This window comes from Kogia breviceps, chromosome 7, assembly GCF_026419965.1.
Source record: "Kogia breviceps isolate mKogBre1 chromosome 7, mKogBre1 haplotype 1, whole genome shotgun sequence".
In the NCBI taxonomy this organism is placed as follows: Eukaryota; Metazoa; Chordata; class Mammalia; order Artiodactyla; family Physeteridae; genus Kogia; species Kogia breviceps.
Window position 1 is genome coordinate 82,190,292 of NC_081316.1, and position 15,690 is coordinate 82,205,981.

The 15,690-nt window shown below is 42.4% G+C and overlaps 1 protein-coding gene across 2 annotated transcripts in view; it reads right to left on the reverse strand.

Annotated features, from left to right (window-relative positions):
• RAB6A (RAB6A, member RAS oncogene family) overlaps window positions 1–15,350 on the reverse strand; it is an 83,287-nt gene extending 67,937 nt beyond the window's left edge. The window contains exon 1 of one of the 2 annotated variants that reach the window (XM_059069706.2): window positions 14,658–15,350. In XM_059069706.2, the coding sequence (XP_058925689.1) occupies window positions 14,658–14,727 (70 nt within the window). In that variant the 5' untranslated portion in view covers window positions 14,728–15,350. The remainder of the gene's footprint in view (window positions 1–14,657) is intronic. The other variant, XM_059069707.2, reaches the window with a different exon arrangement.
• Between the last annotated feature and the right edge of the window lie 340 nt (window positions 15,351–15,690).

Below are 15,690 nucleotides of genomic sequence, written 5' to 3' on the forward strand. Positions count from 1 at the left end.
CCACGGAGCAATTAACTAAGCCTATGTGCCACAACTACTGAGCCTGTGCTCTAGAGCCTGTGAACCACAACTACTGAAGCCCATATGTGGGTAGAGCCCATGCTCTTCAACAAGAGAAGCCACCGCAGTGAGAAGGCTGAGCACTGCAATGAAGAGCAGCCCCCGCTCGCCGCAACTAGAAAGCCCGGGAGCAGAGATGAAGACCCAACACAGCCAAAAATAAATAAATTAAATAAATAAATTTTTAAATAAATAAAACTAAACGTACTCAGTCTTTCTGTAAAGAGGAACTACTTTCAATTTCTGAAAGCTCTGAGAGCAATAAATAGGTAGGAATATATGAGAGGGTGCTGACAGTAAGTCCCTGGGTGAAGCCTACAGAGGACCATCTATGCAGGCCATATTATATGGGTAGATTCTTCTCATTTTACCTAGAGAGGTTAAAATGAACACTTTAAGAGCTTATAATGTATAAGGTGGCAGAGCAAAGACCACAGTTCAGTATCCCTAACTCCTGTCCCACAACTTTCCCCCCATATCACATTAACTATAGAAGTTTCACAAACCAAAGGAAAGAAACATTCCATATTAAACAACTTGATAAACAAACATAAAAGGTTTGCAAATTAGTAACTTCAAAAGCCATCCAGTTTTGTCCTATTTACTTAATGTCAATATGTTGGTTCTTCTGTCACCTGCTTAAAGAAGAAAGAAAGACCTGTTTACTCAGATTCCTAATGACTGGACAGATTCAATATTTTACGGTTGCCTGTATGAAGGACATTATGCTAGACATCAAGGACAGAGATTTAAAAGATCTAAGAATGGATTTTGTGCAGCCTTAAGTACTACAGATCAAAATATCTTTAGTCCAGAGGTAGCCTAAAATCTATCTAAATTCAAGAGTCATCACATTCTCTGTTTCCCCATTATAATCAACTCAACTGACCTTGATTATGTAGATAATTTAAAATACACATGCATAGATTTCTGAAAGGGATATTCTTCAGTTTTAAGAGGATGGTTAAAGCCAGATAAAGGGTTAATTAGCCACATGAGACTACTGAAATTAAAATGAAATAAAATTTTGAAATCAGTTCTCAGTCACTGTAGCCACCACCATATTAAACAGCACAAATATGGGACAGTTCCTCCATCACAGAAAGTTCAATTGGATAGCAAAGATTTAAGAGATCCTAAAATGTCTCAAACCATGTAATGCAAAGTATCCCAAAAATAAAGTCCTCTGTGGGCAACTATATTGAATGTCAAGAATATACCAATAAGGGGTCTTCCCTGGTGGCACAGTGGTTGAGAATCCTCCTGCCAATGCAGGGGACACAGGTTCGAGCCCTGGTCTGGGAAGATCCCACATGCCGCGGAGCAACTAAGCCCGTGAGCCACAACTACTGAGCCTGCGCGTCTGGAGCTTGTGCTCCGCAACAAGAGAGGCTGTGATAGTGAGAGGCCCGTGCACCGCGATGAAGAGTGGCCCCCACTTGCCACAACTATAGAAGGCCCATGCACAGAAATGAAGACCCAACACAGCCATAAAGTAATTAATTAGTTAATTTTAAAAAAAAAGAATATACCAATAAGAAAGTTCTCATCTTTTAGCAATCACACCAAAATATTTGCAATGATAGGATATATGGGATTTTCTTCAACTCACTTTGGTATGTGGGGGACGGGGGGGATAACTGTTGAAGCTGAGTACGAGTTTATGGGGGTTCATGACACTATTCTCTATCTTTTTATATGTTTAAATTTTCCCATAATAAAGGGGTTAAATAATACTTTAAGAACCCAGAAACATATTTGGTTAAATCACAAACTCACTCTTCAAATATGCCACTTATAATGACTGACTTCTTGACTCTCCAAAACTCTACTGAGACTATCTATCTATCTATCTAAATATCTATTTATTTATTTATGGTTGTGTTGGGTCTTCGTTGCTGTGCAAGGGCTTTCTCCAGTTGCGGCGAGCAGGGGCCACTCTTCATTGCGGTACACAGGCCTCTCACTGTCGCGGCCTGTCCCATTGCGGAGCATAGGCTCCAGACGCGCAGGCTCAGTAGTTGTGGCTCACGGGCTTAGTTGCTCCACGGCATGTGGGATCTTCCCAGACCAGGGCTCGAACCCGTGTCCCCTGCATTGGCAGGCAGATTCTTAACCACTGCGCCACTAGAGAAACCCCCTGAGACCACTTTTTAAAAATTATCAATTAGTTCTTGATAAATCCAATAGCCTTTTCTGAGTCATCATTTTCCTCATCTTGAGCCACTGACTCTTCAGATTCATACCATATACTTGGCATATCAAACCTTTCTCCTCCTACGTTAGGTTTTTTTGGTCTTATTCTGTTTTTCTTTTAATTATCCTCTTTTATGTGTATTTTTGAGATAGCAAGCTACCTCAAAGCCTTTCTGAAACTAAGTATGGTAAAAATAATAAATCATTCACTTATTTGAAAATATTTAGTGAGCTCCCGCTATACGCCAATCACTATGCAATGTGCTTAGAATACAGCAATGAACAATAAATTCATGAACGCTACCTCTGTGGAACTTACAGAACAAATGGAAAACAGAAATTTTAACAGACAAATAATTACAATTGTATTAAAGGCAGCAAGGAGGACAGTGTTGACAGTCTATAAAGAATGGGAAACTAAACTACTCTGAGGAAGTCAGCAAAGGCTTGAAGAAGTTTCTTGAAGCTAAAGAATAAGCTGGAGTTAATCTGACAAAGGGGAAGAGGGAATATATAACAAGATGGAGATCGGTTAAGAGATAAAAAAGGTCAGTATGGCTGAAACAGAGAGAAATGGTGGGAGACAATGGACGGATGGGAAGGAGCCAAAAAATTCAGTGTGAGCAATGTAGATCATTTGGAAAGATTTTAGACCGTATTCTAAGAGTGATTTAAACAAAAGCAAAAAGAAAAAACCTACAAAGGTGGGGGTTTTTTTGAGTTTTTACAATTTAAAAAAAATTTTATTGTGATAAACTATACCATAAGATTTACCATTTTAACCATTTTTGTTGTTGCTGTTTGTTCGTTTGTTCGTTTGTTTTGTGGTACGCGGGCCTCTAACTGTTGTGGCCTCTCCCGTTGCGGAGCAGAGGCTCCGCACTCGCAGACTCGGCGGCTATGGCTATGGTTCCGCGGCATGTGGGATCCCCCTGGGACCGGGGCACGAACCCGTGTCCCCTGCATCGGCAGGTGGACTCTCAACCACTGCGCCACCATGGAAGCCCCCTTAACCATTTTTTTTTTTTTTTTTTTGGTACACGGGCCTCTCACTGTTGTGGCCTCTCCCACTGAGGAGCTCAGGCTCCGGACGCGCAGGCCCAGCGGCCACGGCTCACGGGCCCAGCCGCTCCGCGGTATGTGGGATCTTCCCGGACCGGGGCACGAACCCGCGTCCCCTGCATCGGCAGGCGGATTCTCAACCACTGCGCCACCAGGGAAACCCTTAACCATTTTTAAGTGTACTATTCTGTGGCATTAAGCACAGTCAAAATGTTTTTGTTTTTAGTAAAAAGCTACTCTGATTTACATTTTTATAAAGTTCACTCTGATACCAATGTGGAGGATGGATTGGAGGGGAGGTCCAAGAACAGAGGTTGGAAGGTACAAATATAAAGATTTAAATCTACTTTACTGCTCCCTGCTAGACCATAAATAAGAAGAGAACAGAGATGATACCTGATCTGTTAAAAACTACATCCCCCGGGACCTAGATCTATGCTTGGCACACAGTGGACATCTGTTAAATACATAAATGACCTGTAAGATTCTATGATTCTTAGAACAGAAAACTTAGAATGCAAAGATGTGTGTTCTGTACAGCATGTAACACTTTAATGATGATTTTTTTTAACTTAAAAAAAAAGAAAGAAAAACCTATCTAACAGTAATAGGTAAAGATGAGTTCTAGCAATAAGGTTAGAGATAGGATGGTAGAATGCAGACTCTGAAAGGGTCTAACTAGGGCAGAAGAGTTTGGACTTTATCTCAAAGGGAAGTCTATGCAGGGTGTCTGGGCAAGGTTTTATGCAATCTCACAATGGCAGGTTGAGATAACAGTAATGCTTATTATCAGTTAATTAAAAAAATCATACAGTATTTATCCTTTTGTGATTGGCTTATTTCACTTAGCATAATGTCATCAAGGTTCATCCATGTTAAAGCATATGTCAGAATTTTCTTCCTTTTTAAGGCTGAATAATATTTCATTGTATGTATACACAGTACCATGTTTTGTCTACCCATTCATCCATGGATGAACACTTGGATTGCTTCTACCTTTTGGCTACTGTGAATAATGCTGCTATAAACATGAGTTGGTTTTAATTTTATAAAATGTACTTTTAAAAAAGAAGAGGAGGGACTTCCCTGGTGGTGCAGCAGTTAAGAATCCTCCTGCCAATGCTGGGGACACGGGTTCAAGCCCTGGTCCAGGAAGATCCCACGTGCCGTGGAGCAACTCAGCCCGTGCGCTACAACTACTGAGCCTGTGGTCTACAGCCCGCAAGCCACAACTACTGAGCCCGCATGCTGCAACTACTGAAGCCCACACACCTAGAGCCCGTGCTCTGCAACAAGAGAAGCCACTGCAATGAGAAGCACACACACCACAACGAAGAGTAGCCCCCTCTCACTGCAACTATAGAACGCCTTCACGCAGCAATGGAGACCCAGTGCAGACAAAAATAAATAAATTTATATTTTTAAAAAGAGGGAAAAAAAAGAACAGAAACTGAAAACCCTAAGCAATTCTAAATGTTGAAATGTGTCGATTCTCAGAAAATCAGTTAGAAGCTAGAAAGCAAATGCAAAGTGGTACCTGACCTAATAGATTCTATAAAGATCCATTTTAAACCGACAATGGGGAAAGCTGAGAAACAATCTGATTTGTGCCAGAGAACCCCCCCCAATGTAGGCACCAAGTACATCTATAAATAAGGGTAAAGATGGTGCTAAAAATGAAAGGAATGGATGAAAATCTTTTTAAAAGGGAGACTGACACCCTCACATCCCCCCCTCTATTCCACACAGCCAGGTTCCTCCTCCCACTTCATCAGAAGATTATAGATTATGCTATGAGAAAGGAAAATAGAGGGTTTCTGGACTGGTGAATACAAGGTTCAAGCGAAGGCTTAAGTACAAACAATATTAAAAACAAAGTAAATTAAATTCATATACTCTAATGTTATCTTCAAACCCTGTCTCCATTCAGCTCCAAGAAAGCTGGCAACCAATCTTATCCTCTCCAGCAGGACACTGGAAAACTCTTCTTTAAGAAATGTGACTGGCAGGACTTCCCTGGTGGTGCAGTGGTTAAGAATCCACCTGCCAATGCAGGGTACATGGGTTCAAGCCCTGGTCTGGGAAGATCCCACATGCCGCAGAGCAACTAAGCCCCTGCACCACAACTACTGAGCCTGAGCTCTAGAGCCTGCAAGCCACAACTACTGAAGCCCACGCGCCTAGAGCCCGTGCTCTGCAACAAGAGAAGGCACCACAATGAGAAACCCGCACACCGCAACGAAGAGTAGCCCCCGCTCCCCGCAACGAAGAGTAGCCCCCGCTCCCCGCAACTACAGAAAGCCTGTGTGCAGCAACGAAGACCCAAAGCAGCCAAAAGTTAAAATTAATTTTAAAAAAAATAAATGTGACTGGCAAAAAGACTTAAAAGAGCTTAACATCAGAGACTTCTTCCCCCAAAAAGAACTCAGCCAGATTGTTCTACAGAGAAGCCCAATAAACCCACAAAAGAGCTTAAAATCAAATTTTTAGCGCTCAACTCTTAAACAAAAGGAGACAATCAAGAATACCAGTTCTTGGGCTTCCCTGGTGGCGCAGTGGTTGAGAGTCCGCCTGCCAATGCAGGGGAAACGGGTTCGTAACCCCGGTCCGGGAAGATCCCACATGCCGCGGGAGCTGCTAGGCCCGTGAGCCATGGCTGCTAAGCCTGCGCGTCCGGAGCCTGTGCTCTGCAACGGGAGAGGCCCACGTACCGCAAAAAAAAAAAAAAAAAAAAAAAAAAAAAGAATACCAGTTCTTTGAGGACCACATCAAACAAGAAATAGAGAAACTAGAATAAACATAAGTGAAAAGAAATTTACAAAAAACTGAGTATTGAAAAGAACGCCATATATCTCTTTAATATCCTCAAAATGACAAGAGATTCAGCAGAAATTAACACAATGTTGAAAATCAACTATACTTCAATTTAAAAAAATTTTTAACAAGAGAAGATACTAGAATCAAAAAGATGTTATAGACATAAATAATCAGAAAACAAAGAGCTCTTTGAAATTAAAATGATAGCAGAAATAAAATGTAATAGGGTAAAAGAAAGTTGAGAAAAATTTTTTAAGAATTAAAACAGGGGCTTCCCTGGTGGCACAGTGATTGAGAGTCCGCCTGCCGATGCAGGGGACACGGGTTCGTGCCCCGGTCCAGGAAAATCCCACATGCCGCGGAGCCGCTAGGCCCGTGAGCCATGGCCGCTGAGCCTGCGCGTCCGGAGCCTGTGCTCCGCAACGGGAGAGGCCACAACAGTGATAGGCCCGGGTACCGCAAAAAAACAAACAAACAAACAAAAAGAATTAAAACAGAAACAAATGAAAAAGGGGCAAGATAAGATACAACTAGAGGATCAATCCAGGAAGTCTAATAAGAATTCCAGAGAGAACTGAAAATGGAGAAGAGAATATCATACTAGTTAAGTCAAGAAAATTTCCTGAAAATAAACAACTTAAGTTTCCAGTTTGAAAGTATTTATACCTATTACTCAGCACATAAAATGAAAATAAACACATCATTATGAAAGATCAAAATACCAAGAGTCATCATGGCAATACTAGACACTACCAGGCAATATATTTGTCTTCAAATTTCTGAAGGAAGAACATATCCAACCCAAATTTCTAAACTCCACCAAACTTCAGTGTAAAGGTTGTACAAACACATTTTCAGACATACAAGGTCTCAAAAAACTTCCTCCCATGTTCCCTTTATTAGGAAGCTACCTACTGGTGGATACATTCAACGTTTTGAGTAAAACGAAGAAAAAAGTAATCTGAAAAACAAGGGATCCATCCAACACAAGAGAGAAGGAAATCCTCAAATGAAAGTAAAGGAGATCACACGTTGACAGTTGTACATCAATTCTGGAGGGTAACTATTATACAATAGTATAAATTAGAAGAGGTCAGAAGGTTCTGGGAGAGATGTCCCAGGCAAACCTGATGCATTCAAATAACTGAGATCTACACTACTGGTAAAGAGTTTGGGAATAATTAAGAAAAAAGCAAGTCAAATAGTGACACACAGGAAAACAAACAAAAAAAATATGGAATATAGTATAAGTAATCAGTATACTACACAGCTCAGCTGTGAATACCATTACCTAATAACAATAATGTGAAGATTAAATACTGATCTAACCCAAATGTATAATATCTATATTTAGAGGATGGGGAAAACAACACTGCCAGGTTAGTACTGCATATCAGAAATGAAAAGAATTTAGAAAGGTCAAATAAACAGTCCAAGATCACACTGTAAACACGGGGTTCAAGATTAGAACCAAAGTCTGACTGTCTCTAGAGCTGTCTTTATCACTATATACTGCCTCCCTAAGAAGAAAAAACTTAACTACAATAGTAAGGGAATAGACTTGAGAATTTCAGAACAGGGAAGTTTAATACTAAAAATTACAAAATATGTTCTCCTGGAGATCTCTTAAAATGAAGTAACTTAAGAGTGGTCCAGTTTAATTGTCACAGACAAGAACAGCCTAAGGAGATCTAACAACTAAATCAAATGTAGTATCCTAGATGGGATCCTGGAACAGAAAAAAGACATTAGGAAAAAAACTAAAGAAATCGAAATAAAATATGGACTTTGGTTAATAATAATGTATCAATATTGGTACAGTAGTTGTGAAAAATGTACACGTGAGCTGTTAATTACAGAGGAAACTGGTGTATACAGGAATTCCGTATTATCTCTGCAATTTTTCTGTATATCTAAAATTATTATAAATAAAAAAAATTGTATTTAGAAACAAAACAATAGAATGGGAAAGTGCTCTAAGTACTAATGTGAAAACATCTCTAGGAATTATTGTTAAGTGAAAAAAAGCAAGATGCAGAATAAAATCTGATACCTCATATGTAAGGAAGAATAAAAAATTGTATTCATATTTGCTTGTGTCTGCATAAAGAAATCTCAGAATATACATAAGAAAACAGTATATATATATAATTACTATTAGAGGAGGGGGTGGGAAATGAGGTCACAGGAACAGGGGTAGCAGTAAGTTTTCTGAAAATATATCTTTTTACATAATTTTCATTTGTGAACTATGTGATTGTGTTAACTGTTAAAAATAAAATTAGAGGGGAAAAACAGCAATCCAGTTTAAAGCTCTAAGAGAAATGGATTGGGTGACTTCAAGTCTCCTCCAACTTTGGAATGCTCTAATTCAAGAATTTCAACTAGAAGATCCTTAAACTTTTAGTTAGTCATACTTATAATGTATCAATACCTTCCCTGAAACTCCATGCTCCCCTGTCACTTCTCTGTATCTTTTAACTCTACTTTTCAAAGCAGCTGCACTCATTGCACTATATTGTATTAGGTATTATATGTTTCTTCCATGATGAAATGTGTATTTCTTAAGAGTAGCCTCTATCAAACTATTGATAATTGACAGAGTAGCAGTTTTCAGTAAACATGTGCCAGGCACTCTTCTAAATGCTCTACATTTATTAACTAATTTAATCTTCCCAATAACACCATATGATAAGTCCTATTATCTTTATTTTATAGATAAGGAAGTTAAAGCACAAAGAAGTCAATAATCTGCCCAAGGTCAGTGAGCAGGGCTAAAATATAAAACCCAGACTCTGCTCATAATCACTAGCTGTACTGATTAGTTTTAAGACTTCAAAACAAGATATGGAAAAAACTCCTTTTGACTGTTCTAAATGCAATATGGGGACTTCCCTGGTGGTCCAGTGGTTAAGAATCCACCTTCCGATGCTGGGTACGTGGGTTCGAACCCCGGTTGGGGAACTAAGATCCCACAGGCAACTAAGCCCACGCACCACAATGAAGAGCCCGATCACTGCAACTAACCCAATGCAGCCAAAAATAATAAATAAATGTTAAAAAAATAAATAAATGCAATATGAAGCTACAAGATACAAATGGCTTAATATCATCTAGAAACTAGCAGATCTCAAAATGCAGCCCACCAACTCCCAGGATCCCCAGGACCCTTTGGCTGGGCCACTACTCTCCTGAGGGTCAAAACCACTTTCATAATATCAAGATGTTATTTGGCTTTTTTCACTTTTGTTCTCTCATGAGTGTATAGTGGAGTTTCCAGAGCCTATGTGATGTGTGATATTACAAGAGACTGAATGCAGAAGCAGCTGTGAGAAGCAGATGACTTTTAATACAGCAGACATTACAGAGATTTGCAAATATGTAAAACAATGCCACTCCCTCACTAAATTATTGTTTTTTTTGTTTTTGTTTTTTGTGGTATGCAGGCCTCTCACTGTTGTGGCCTTTCCCGTTGTGGAGCACAGGCTCCAGACGCACAGGCTCAGCGGCCATGGCTCACAGGCCCAGCCGCTCCGCGGCATGTGGGATCTTCCCGGACCGGGGCACGAACCCGTGTCCCCTGCATCAGCAGGCAGATTCTCAACCACTGCGCCACCAGGGAAGCCCGTAAATTATTGTTTGAAAAATAGTTCTCTTTCATTAAAATTATGTCAACATGTAATGGATTAACACTATTCTTTTTTTTTTCTTTTTTTTTTTTTTGCGGTACACGGGCCTCTCACTGCTGTGGCCTCTCCCTGCTGTGGCCTCTCCCGTTGCGGAGCACAGGCTCCGGACGCGCAAGCTCAGCGACCATGGCTCGTGGGCCCAGCCGCTCCGCGGCATGTGGGATCTTCCCAGACCGGGGCACGAACTCACGTCCCCTGCATCGGCAGGCGGACTCTCAACCACTGCACCACCAGTGAAGCCCAACACTATTCTTTTTAAATGAATTAAATATTAAACAATTTTCTGTTAACTTTTGACACAGTAAATAGTGATATAAACCACATAAACAGCTCTTTAGAAGCCTCAACAATTTGTAAGAGCATCTTGAGAGGCTCTTGAGAAGAAAAAGTTTAAGATCACTGATCTAGCCAATCTAAACTGTTCAGTATTCCTAGTCTCTGACATTAGGACACTTTTCCCCAACACAGCATGTTATAATTCAAAAGAACTGATGTAAAAAAGGTAATAAAAAGTGAAAAAATAAGTAGTACTAGGCCAGGTATGTGTTTCTTTTTGAAATTACATTTCCTAATTTGTAACTCATAACATTTGTTTGTAAGTATTACCTTCTACTCTAAACCATTCCTAAAATTGCCTCTGTATTTCAAGACAATAGCCAAAGGTGGTAACAAAAGAGGTTCCTCAAAGAAGCTTCAGGTTCAAGCTGTGTATTTCAACATTTCTTTATTAAACCATGTATACTACTGAAATATAAAGAAACTGTAAGAATTTACACGAAGATTATCAAGACTGATATCATTAATTCAATATGAGGCTTCATATACTGAAACAATTCATCTTCATTATAGAATACAGAACCTTATTTTTTTTTTGGCTGTGTCACGCAGCATGCGGGATCTTATTTCCCCGACCAGGGATCGAACCGGTACCTACTGCACTGGAACTGTGGAGTCATAACCACTGGACCGCCAGGGAGGTTCCAGAACCTTAAGTTTTTGAAAGGCTAAATAAAAAAGTCTACCTAACTTCAAAACTGTTCCATGACCATGTCTTTAATAATCATTTGACACATTTTTAGGTGCTATACTAATAGCAAATAATTTAACAATAACTTTTTTTTTTTTTTGTGGTACACGGGCCTCTCACTGTTGTGGCCTCTCCCGATGCCTAGCACAGGCTCCGGACGCGCAGGCTCAGCGGCCATGGCTCACGGGCCCAGCCGCTCCGCGGCATGTAGGATCTTCCCGGACCGGGGCACGAACCCGCGTCCCCTGCATCAGCAGGCGGGCTCTCAACCACTGCACCACCAGGGAAACCCCCATAACAATAACTTTAACAAAACAAAATTTTGTTCAACTCAAAAAAAAAAAAAATGTATAAAATTCTGGTCAGTTGTTTTTTTCGTTTTTTTTTTTTAGTTACACCGTAAAGGTTATATATAAATTATTGGAATCCCTGCTCTCGAGCATCTGGAGTATCCCTATATACAATCAAATAATGTAAGTATAAAATGTTATTGTTGGGAATTCCCCGGCAGTCCAGTGGTTAGTACTCAGCGCCTTCACTGCCGGGGCCCAGGTTCAATCCCTAGTGGGGGAACTAAGATCCCACAAGCTGCATGTGGGGCCAATAAAAAGAGTTATTGTTAAACTATTAAAAGCGCAAGGAAAAAATGTAGACTTCACCATAACAAAGATGACTACTAGCTAGCTTTGGTTACTATTAGATTTGATCACCATTCATTCTGAGTACCCACTACAAACCCAGCACTATTCTAGGCACTGGGGATACAATGAAAAAAAAATTAATAATTTTTAATCTTCATGGGACTTGCATTCTTCTGTGGGAAATAGACAAAAATAAACACAAGTAAGAATTAGAAATGTGGTCAATGCCATTAGGAAACAAACAAGGCTTTGCCACAGATTAGTCTTTGAAAGCTGAATTGTGGAATTCTAAAACCTAAAAATAAAAAATTCATGAAGAGTTAAATCAAGATGACATGGACTGGGCTTCCCTGGTGGCACAGTGGTTAAGAATCCGCCTGCCAATGCAGGGGACACGGGTTCAAGCCCGGTCCGGGAAGATCCCACATGCCACGGAGCAACAAAGCCCATACGCCGCAACTACTGAGCCTGTGCTCTAGAGCCCGTGAGCTACAACTACTGAAGCCCGCGCGCCTAGAGCCGCTGCTCCGCATCGAGAAGCCACTGCAATGAAGAGTAGCCCCTGCTCGCCTCAACTAGAGAAAGCCCGCGCGCAGCAACAAAGACTCAACTCAGCCAAAAATAAATAAATTAATTAATTTTAAAAAAGAAAAAAAGATGACATCGACTCTACAGACCTTTGCTAATGCATAAGAAAACTACAGACACTGCCTGTAAAAACAAAGATCCGTCTTTCCAAAGCTACTGGATGGTATTACTTAGCAATGTAGTAGCCTCAAAAGATAATTAAGCTCACAGTTCCACAGAGTTAAAAAGCATGTAAACACAATACTAAAAAAACTAACAGGAGCCTAAGGAGACAAGACAACCAAATGTAGTGTGGTATCCCAAATTGAATGCTGAAACAGAAAAAGATAAAAATTAAGGAAATCTGAATAAACTACAGACTTTAGTTAATAATGTATCAATATTGGTTTATTAATGTTAACAAATGTACCTTACTAATATGTTAATAATATGGGATATTGGGTGGGGCTATGTGGGAAACCTCTGCATGATCTTCCTAATTTTTCTGTAAATCTAAAACTGTTCTAAAAAATCAAGTCTACTTAAAAAAAAAATCTAAGATGGCTTCAGGAATTACGGTGGAAGGAAGGGGAGTTAGTAAAGACTTGAAGAAAGTAAGAAATGAGAAGCCATAAAACTCTGCAATGTGAATTAGAATATATAAATACCAAGAAATTCAAAGGAAACCTGCAGATACTTAAGTTATGATTTCTATTCATACTAAAAACTTCCTAGGACAGAGATTAATGGATTTTTCATGCAAACTAAATAGCTCTGCATCACAATGTAAGGCAGGCAATAACATCCCTGAGTGCACAATAAGCACTTTAGATCCTATTTATCAATAATGACCAATAGGCTCTATTTTATGTATGTCACTGTCCTGAAATTGTCATAAAACACCTGGACAGGGATCAATCTCATAGGTCTTACTAAGTCACGTAACTAAACAAGTTAATATTTGCATAGCAAAAAAAAGCAAAGAGGAGACTTGGTAAGAGGGCAGGGAGAAAAGATTATGTATGAAAGGAGAAAAACAATTTATCAGGTCTAACCGGAAGCAATTTTGCAACTATTACTGACCTACTTTAATGCCACACTAATTACTATAAATAGTTCAGAGCAGTAATAAGAGCTCTGAATTTATATTAGTTATCTTCTTTCCAATCAAAAGAAATAAATGTCTTCTATAGCCTAACCTAAAACACCTATCATGTAACTCAATGTCTGATGACTCAGGAGGAACTAATCTCTCAATGTCTCAATTTTAAAGATAGGAAAAGTGTGAGAAAAATAATGGAGGATGATAATCTCTAAACTGCGGAGTGTGAAGTTTGCATAATACAGCATAAAATTGGAATTACCACACAAGTAATTTTTAGAGACAGCCATCAGAAAATTAGAACCTTATACCCAACACAAAGTACAATGACAGCAGGAGCCTGACCAAGTAAACGAGATAATAATTTCACTCATCAGATACTATGGAATATTAACCATAAAAGAATCATTTAGCCAAAATGGTATTACATATTCGAATCGAATTTAGATAACTGGATGATGAATTATCCCTTCTCTACTCTGTCACTCCCTATCCCCAAAGCAAACCCTACAAAACAAAGATGTTCGTTATTCTAAAGCCTTCTCTCCCTAAGGAATCTGAATATATAATTGGAAAATACTCAAGAAGAAATGGAATAATTAACATTTCTCCAGTAATTCCTTGTTTGCACCACCGTGAGGAGAATCAGACACTGCGCTTCGTGTTGAAGCAGAAAAAGGAGAGGTGAGATGTGAAAAATTCCAAGTAAAACAATCATGACATAGCATCTGGCAGAGATTGGAAAAGCATGAACACTGCCAAAAGAATCGCCAGGGATGAAAGTCAAGAGAAGAAAACGAGGTTTTCCAACAGGCCACAGCCTAACCCAAGGGGCAAAAACCGCCACTCCCTCACTCCCCAACCATTCCATCAAATCGCCTCCAATTCAGATATATATCCTCTATAACCCAGACCCATTCCCCACCCAGGTGAAAACAATCCAAGAATTTCCTTGGATTCCCCCCCGCCCTTCCATAAGATCCGCACGGCTCGGGGGGCCAAGCCTCTGGGGAAAACAACGCCCAGATCCCACCCTCCGGGCGCAAGGTTGAAGAGGGCCGGTTCCCCCGGAGTGGGGCTTCCCAGGTGGGCCTCATCGAGCTGAGCAACTGGGATCAGAGCAAGCAACAAGGGTGGGGCTCAAGGAAGGGAGCTGGCGTCGGTGAGACGACGGAGACCGGAGGAAGAAAGGGATGGACTGGAGGCTGGGGCTGGGCGGGGTGAGGAGTGGGGAGGGCCGATTCATGGGAGAGGGCCGGGCTGCAGGGAAAGGAGCGGGCGGAGCGGGGGGCAGAAGGGTCAGAATCCGATCGACGGATCATGGCGAAGAGGAATGCTTGGCTAACAGGGGTCGGCGAACAGGCTCAAGGACTAGGGGGTGGAAGGAAGCGCGACCGCGAGGCCCGCAGGGAGCCTCCGCGGACGGAAAGGCCGCACTGGGGGCGGTGCGGGGAAGCCACTGCCAGCTGCCAGGAGTGGGGGAGCCGCGCACTCACCGCTCTGCTCCCCCAGGAACACCAGCTTGAATTTCCTCAGCGGATTCCCGAAGTCTCCGCCCGCGGACATGATGGAGCCGGAGGAGCTGCCGCCGCCTCAGCCCAGAGACCTCCCAGACCGACGCCGCTCCAACCGGTTGACGGGGAGGCTAGAGGAAGGGTCTGCGCCGAGCTCTCTCGGCCCCTGCAGGGCCCGGCAGCGGAGCAAGGCTGGAGAACAAGGCTCCTCTCACAGACAGGCAGCCGTCGCCGCCGCCTCCCCTCGGAGTCGCCTAGCACCGAGCGAGGCCTGCGGCTGGGAAAGGAAGGAGGGCGGTGTCGGAAGCAGCCAGGGGTGTGCTCGGGGGTCCCGAGACTAGAGCCGTTCCCCTCTCAGCACCCGGCACCGAGACTGAGGCGAGGGTGACGGAGCCGGAGCCGTAGACGCGTCTGGGACCTCTCACACGCAGCGTTCCAGCTCCACAGCTGCCGCCACCGCAGCCCAACCTGCTGAGTGCGCGAGCCTGTGGCGCGGCGCGGGGCGAGCCCGGGCGCGAGCCTGCCGCCCAGCCAGCCACGGCGTGCGTGCGTGCGTGCGCGTGCGCGCCACAGCCAGCGCCTTCCTGGTTTATCCTGCTTTCCCGGCTCCGCCCAGGCAGAGCAGACGTGGGGAGGTTAGGTTTCCCTTCGCGTCGGGAGAAGCCGGGATATGGTGGGGTGGAGCCTGGGGGAGCTGACGGGGTAGAATAAGGAGCACTTATGTCACTTACGGGATGAGCCAATCGGAAGAGGTTAAGGGCGGGCAGAGATGTCGAGTGAGGTGGCAGCGCCAGAGCGAGCACGCTGCCCTCCTGCGGTGGAAAACGTCTCACCGTGGCGGCCATGCGAAGTGTGGCCCGTCGCAACCTGAGGGGAAGGGAGGGAATTGGGGCGGAGGCGGGGCCAGCATGGAGGTGGAATTGACCCCAAGTGTGGGTGAAGTTGGAAGGCCCTAAGGTGTACAGAAGGTTCCTCTTTCCTGAGCCTTCAGCTCTGCCTCACAGTCCTCAGATCC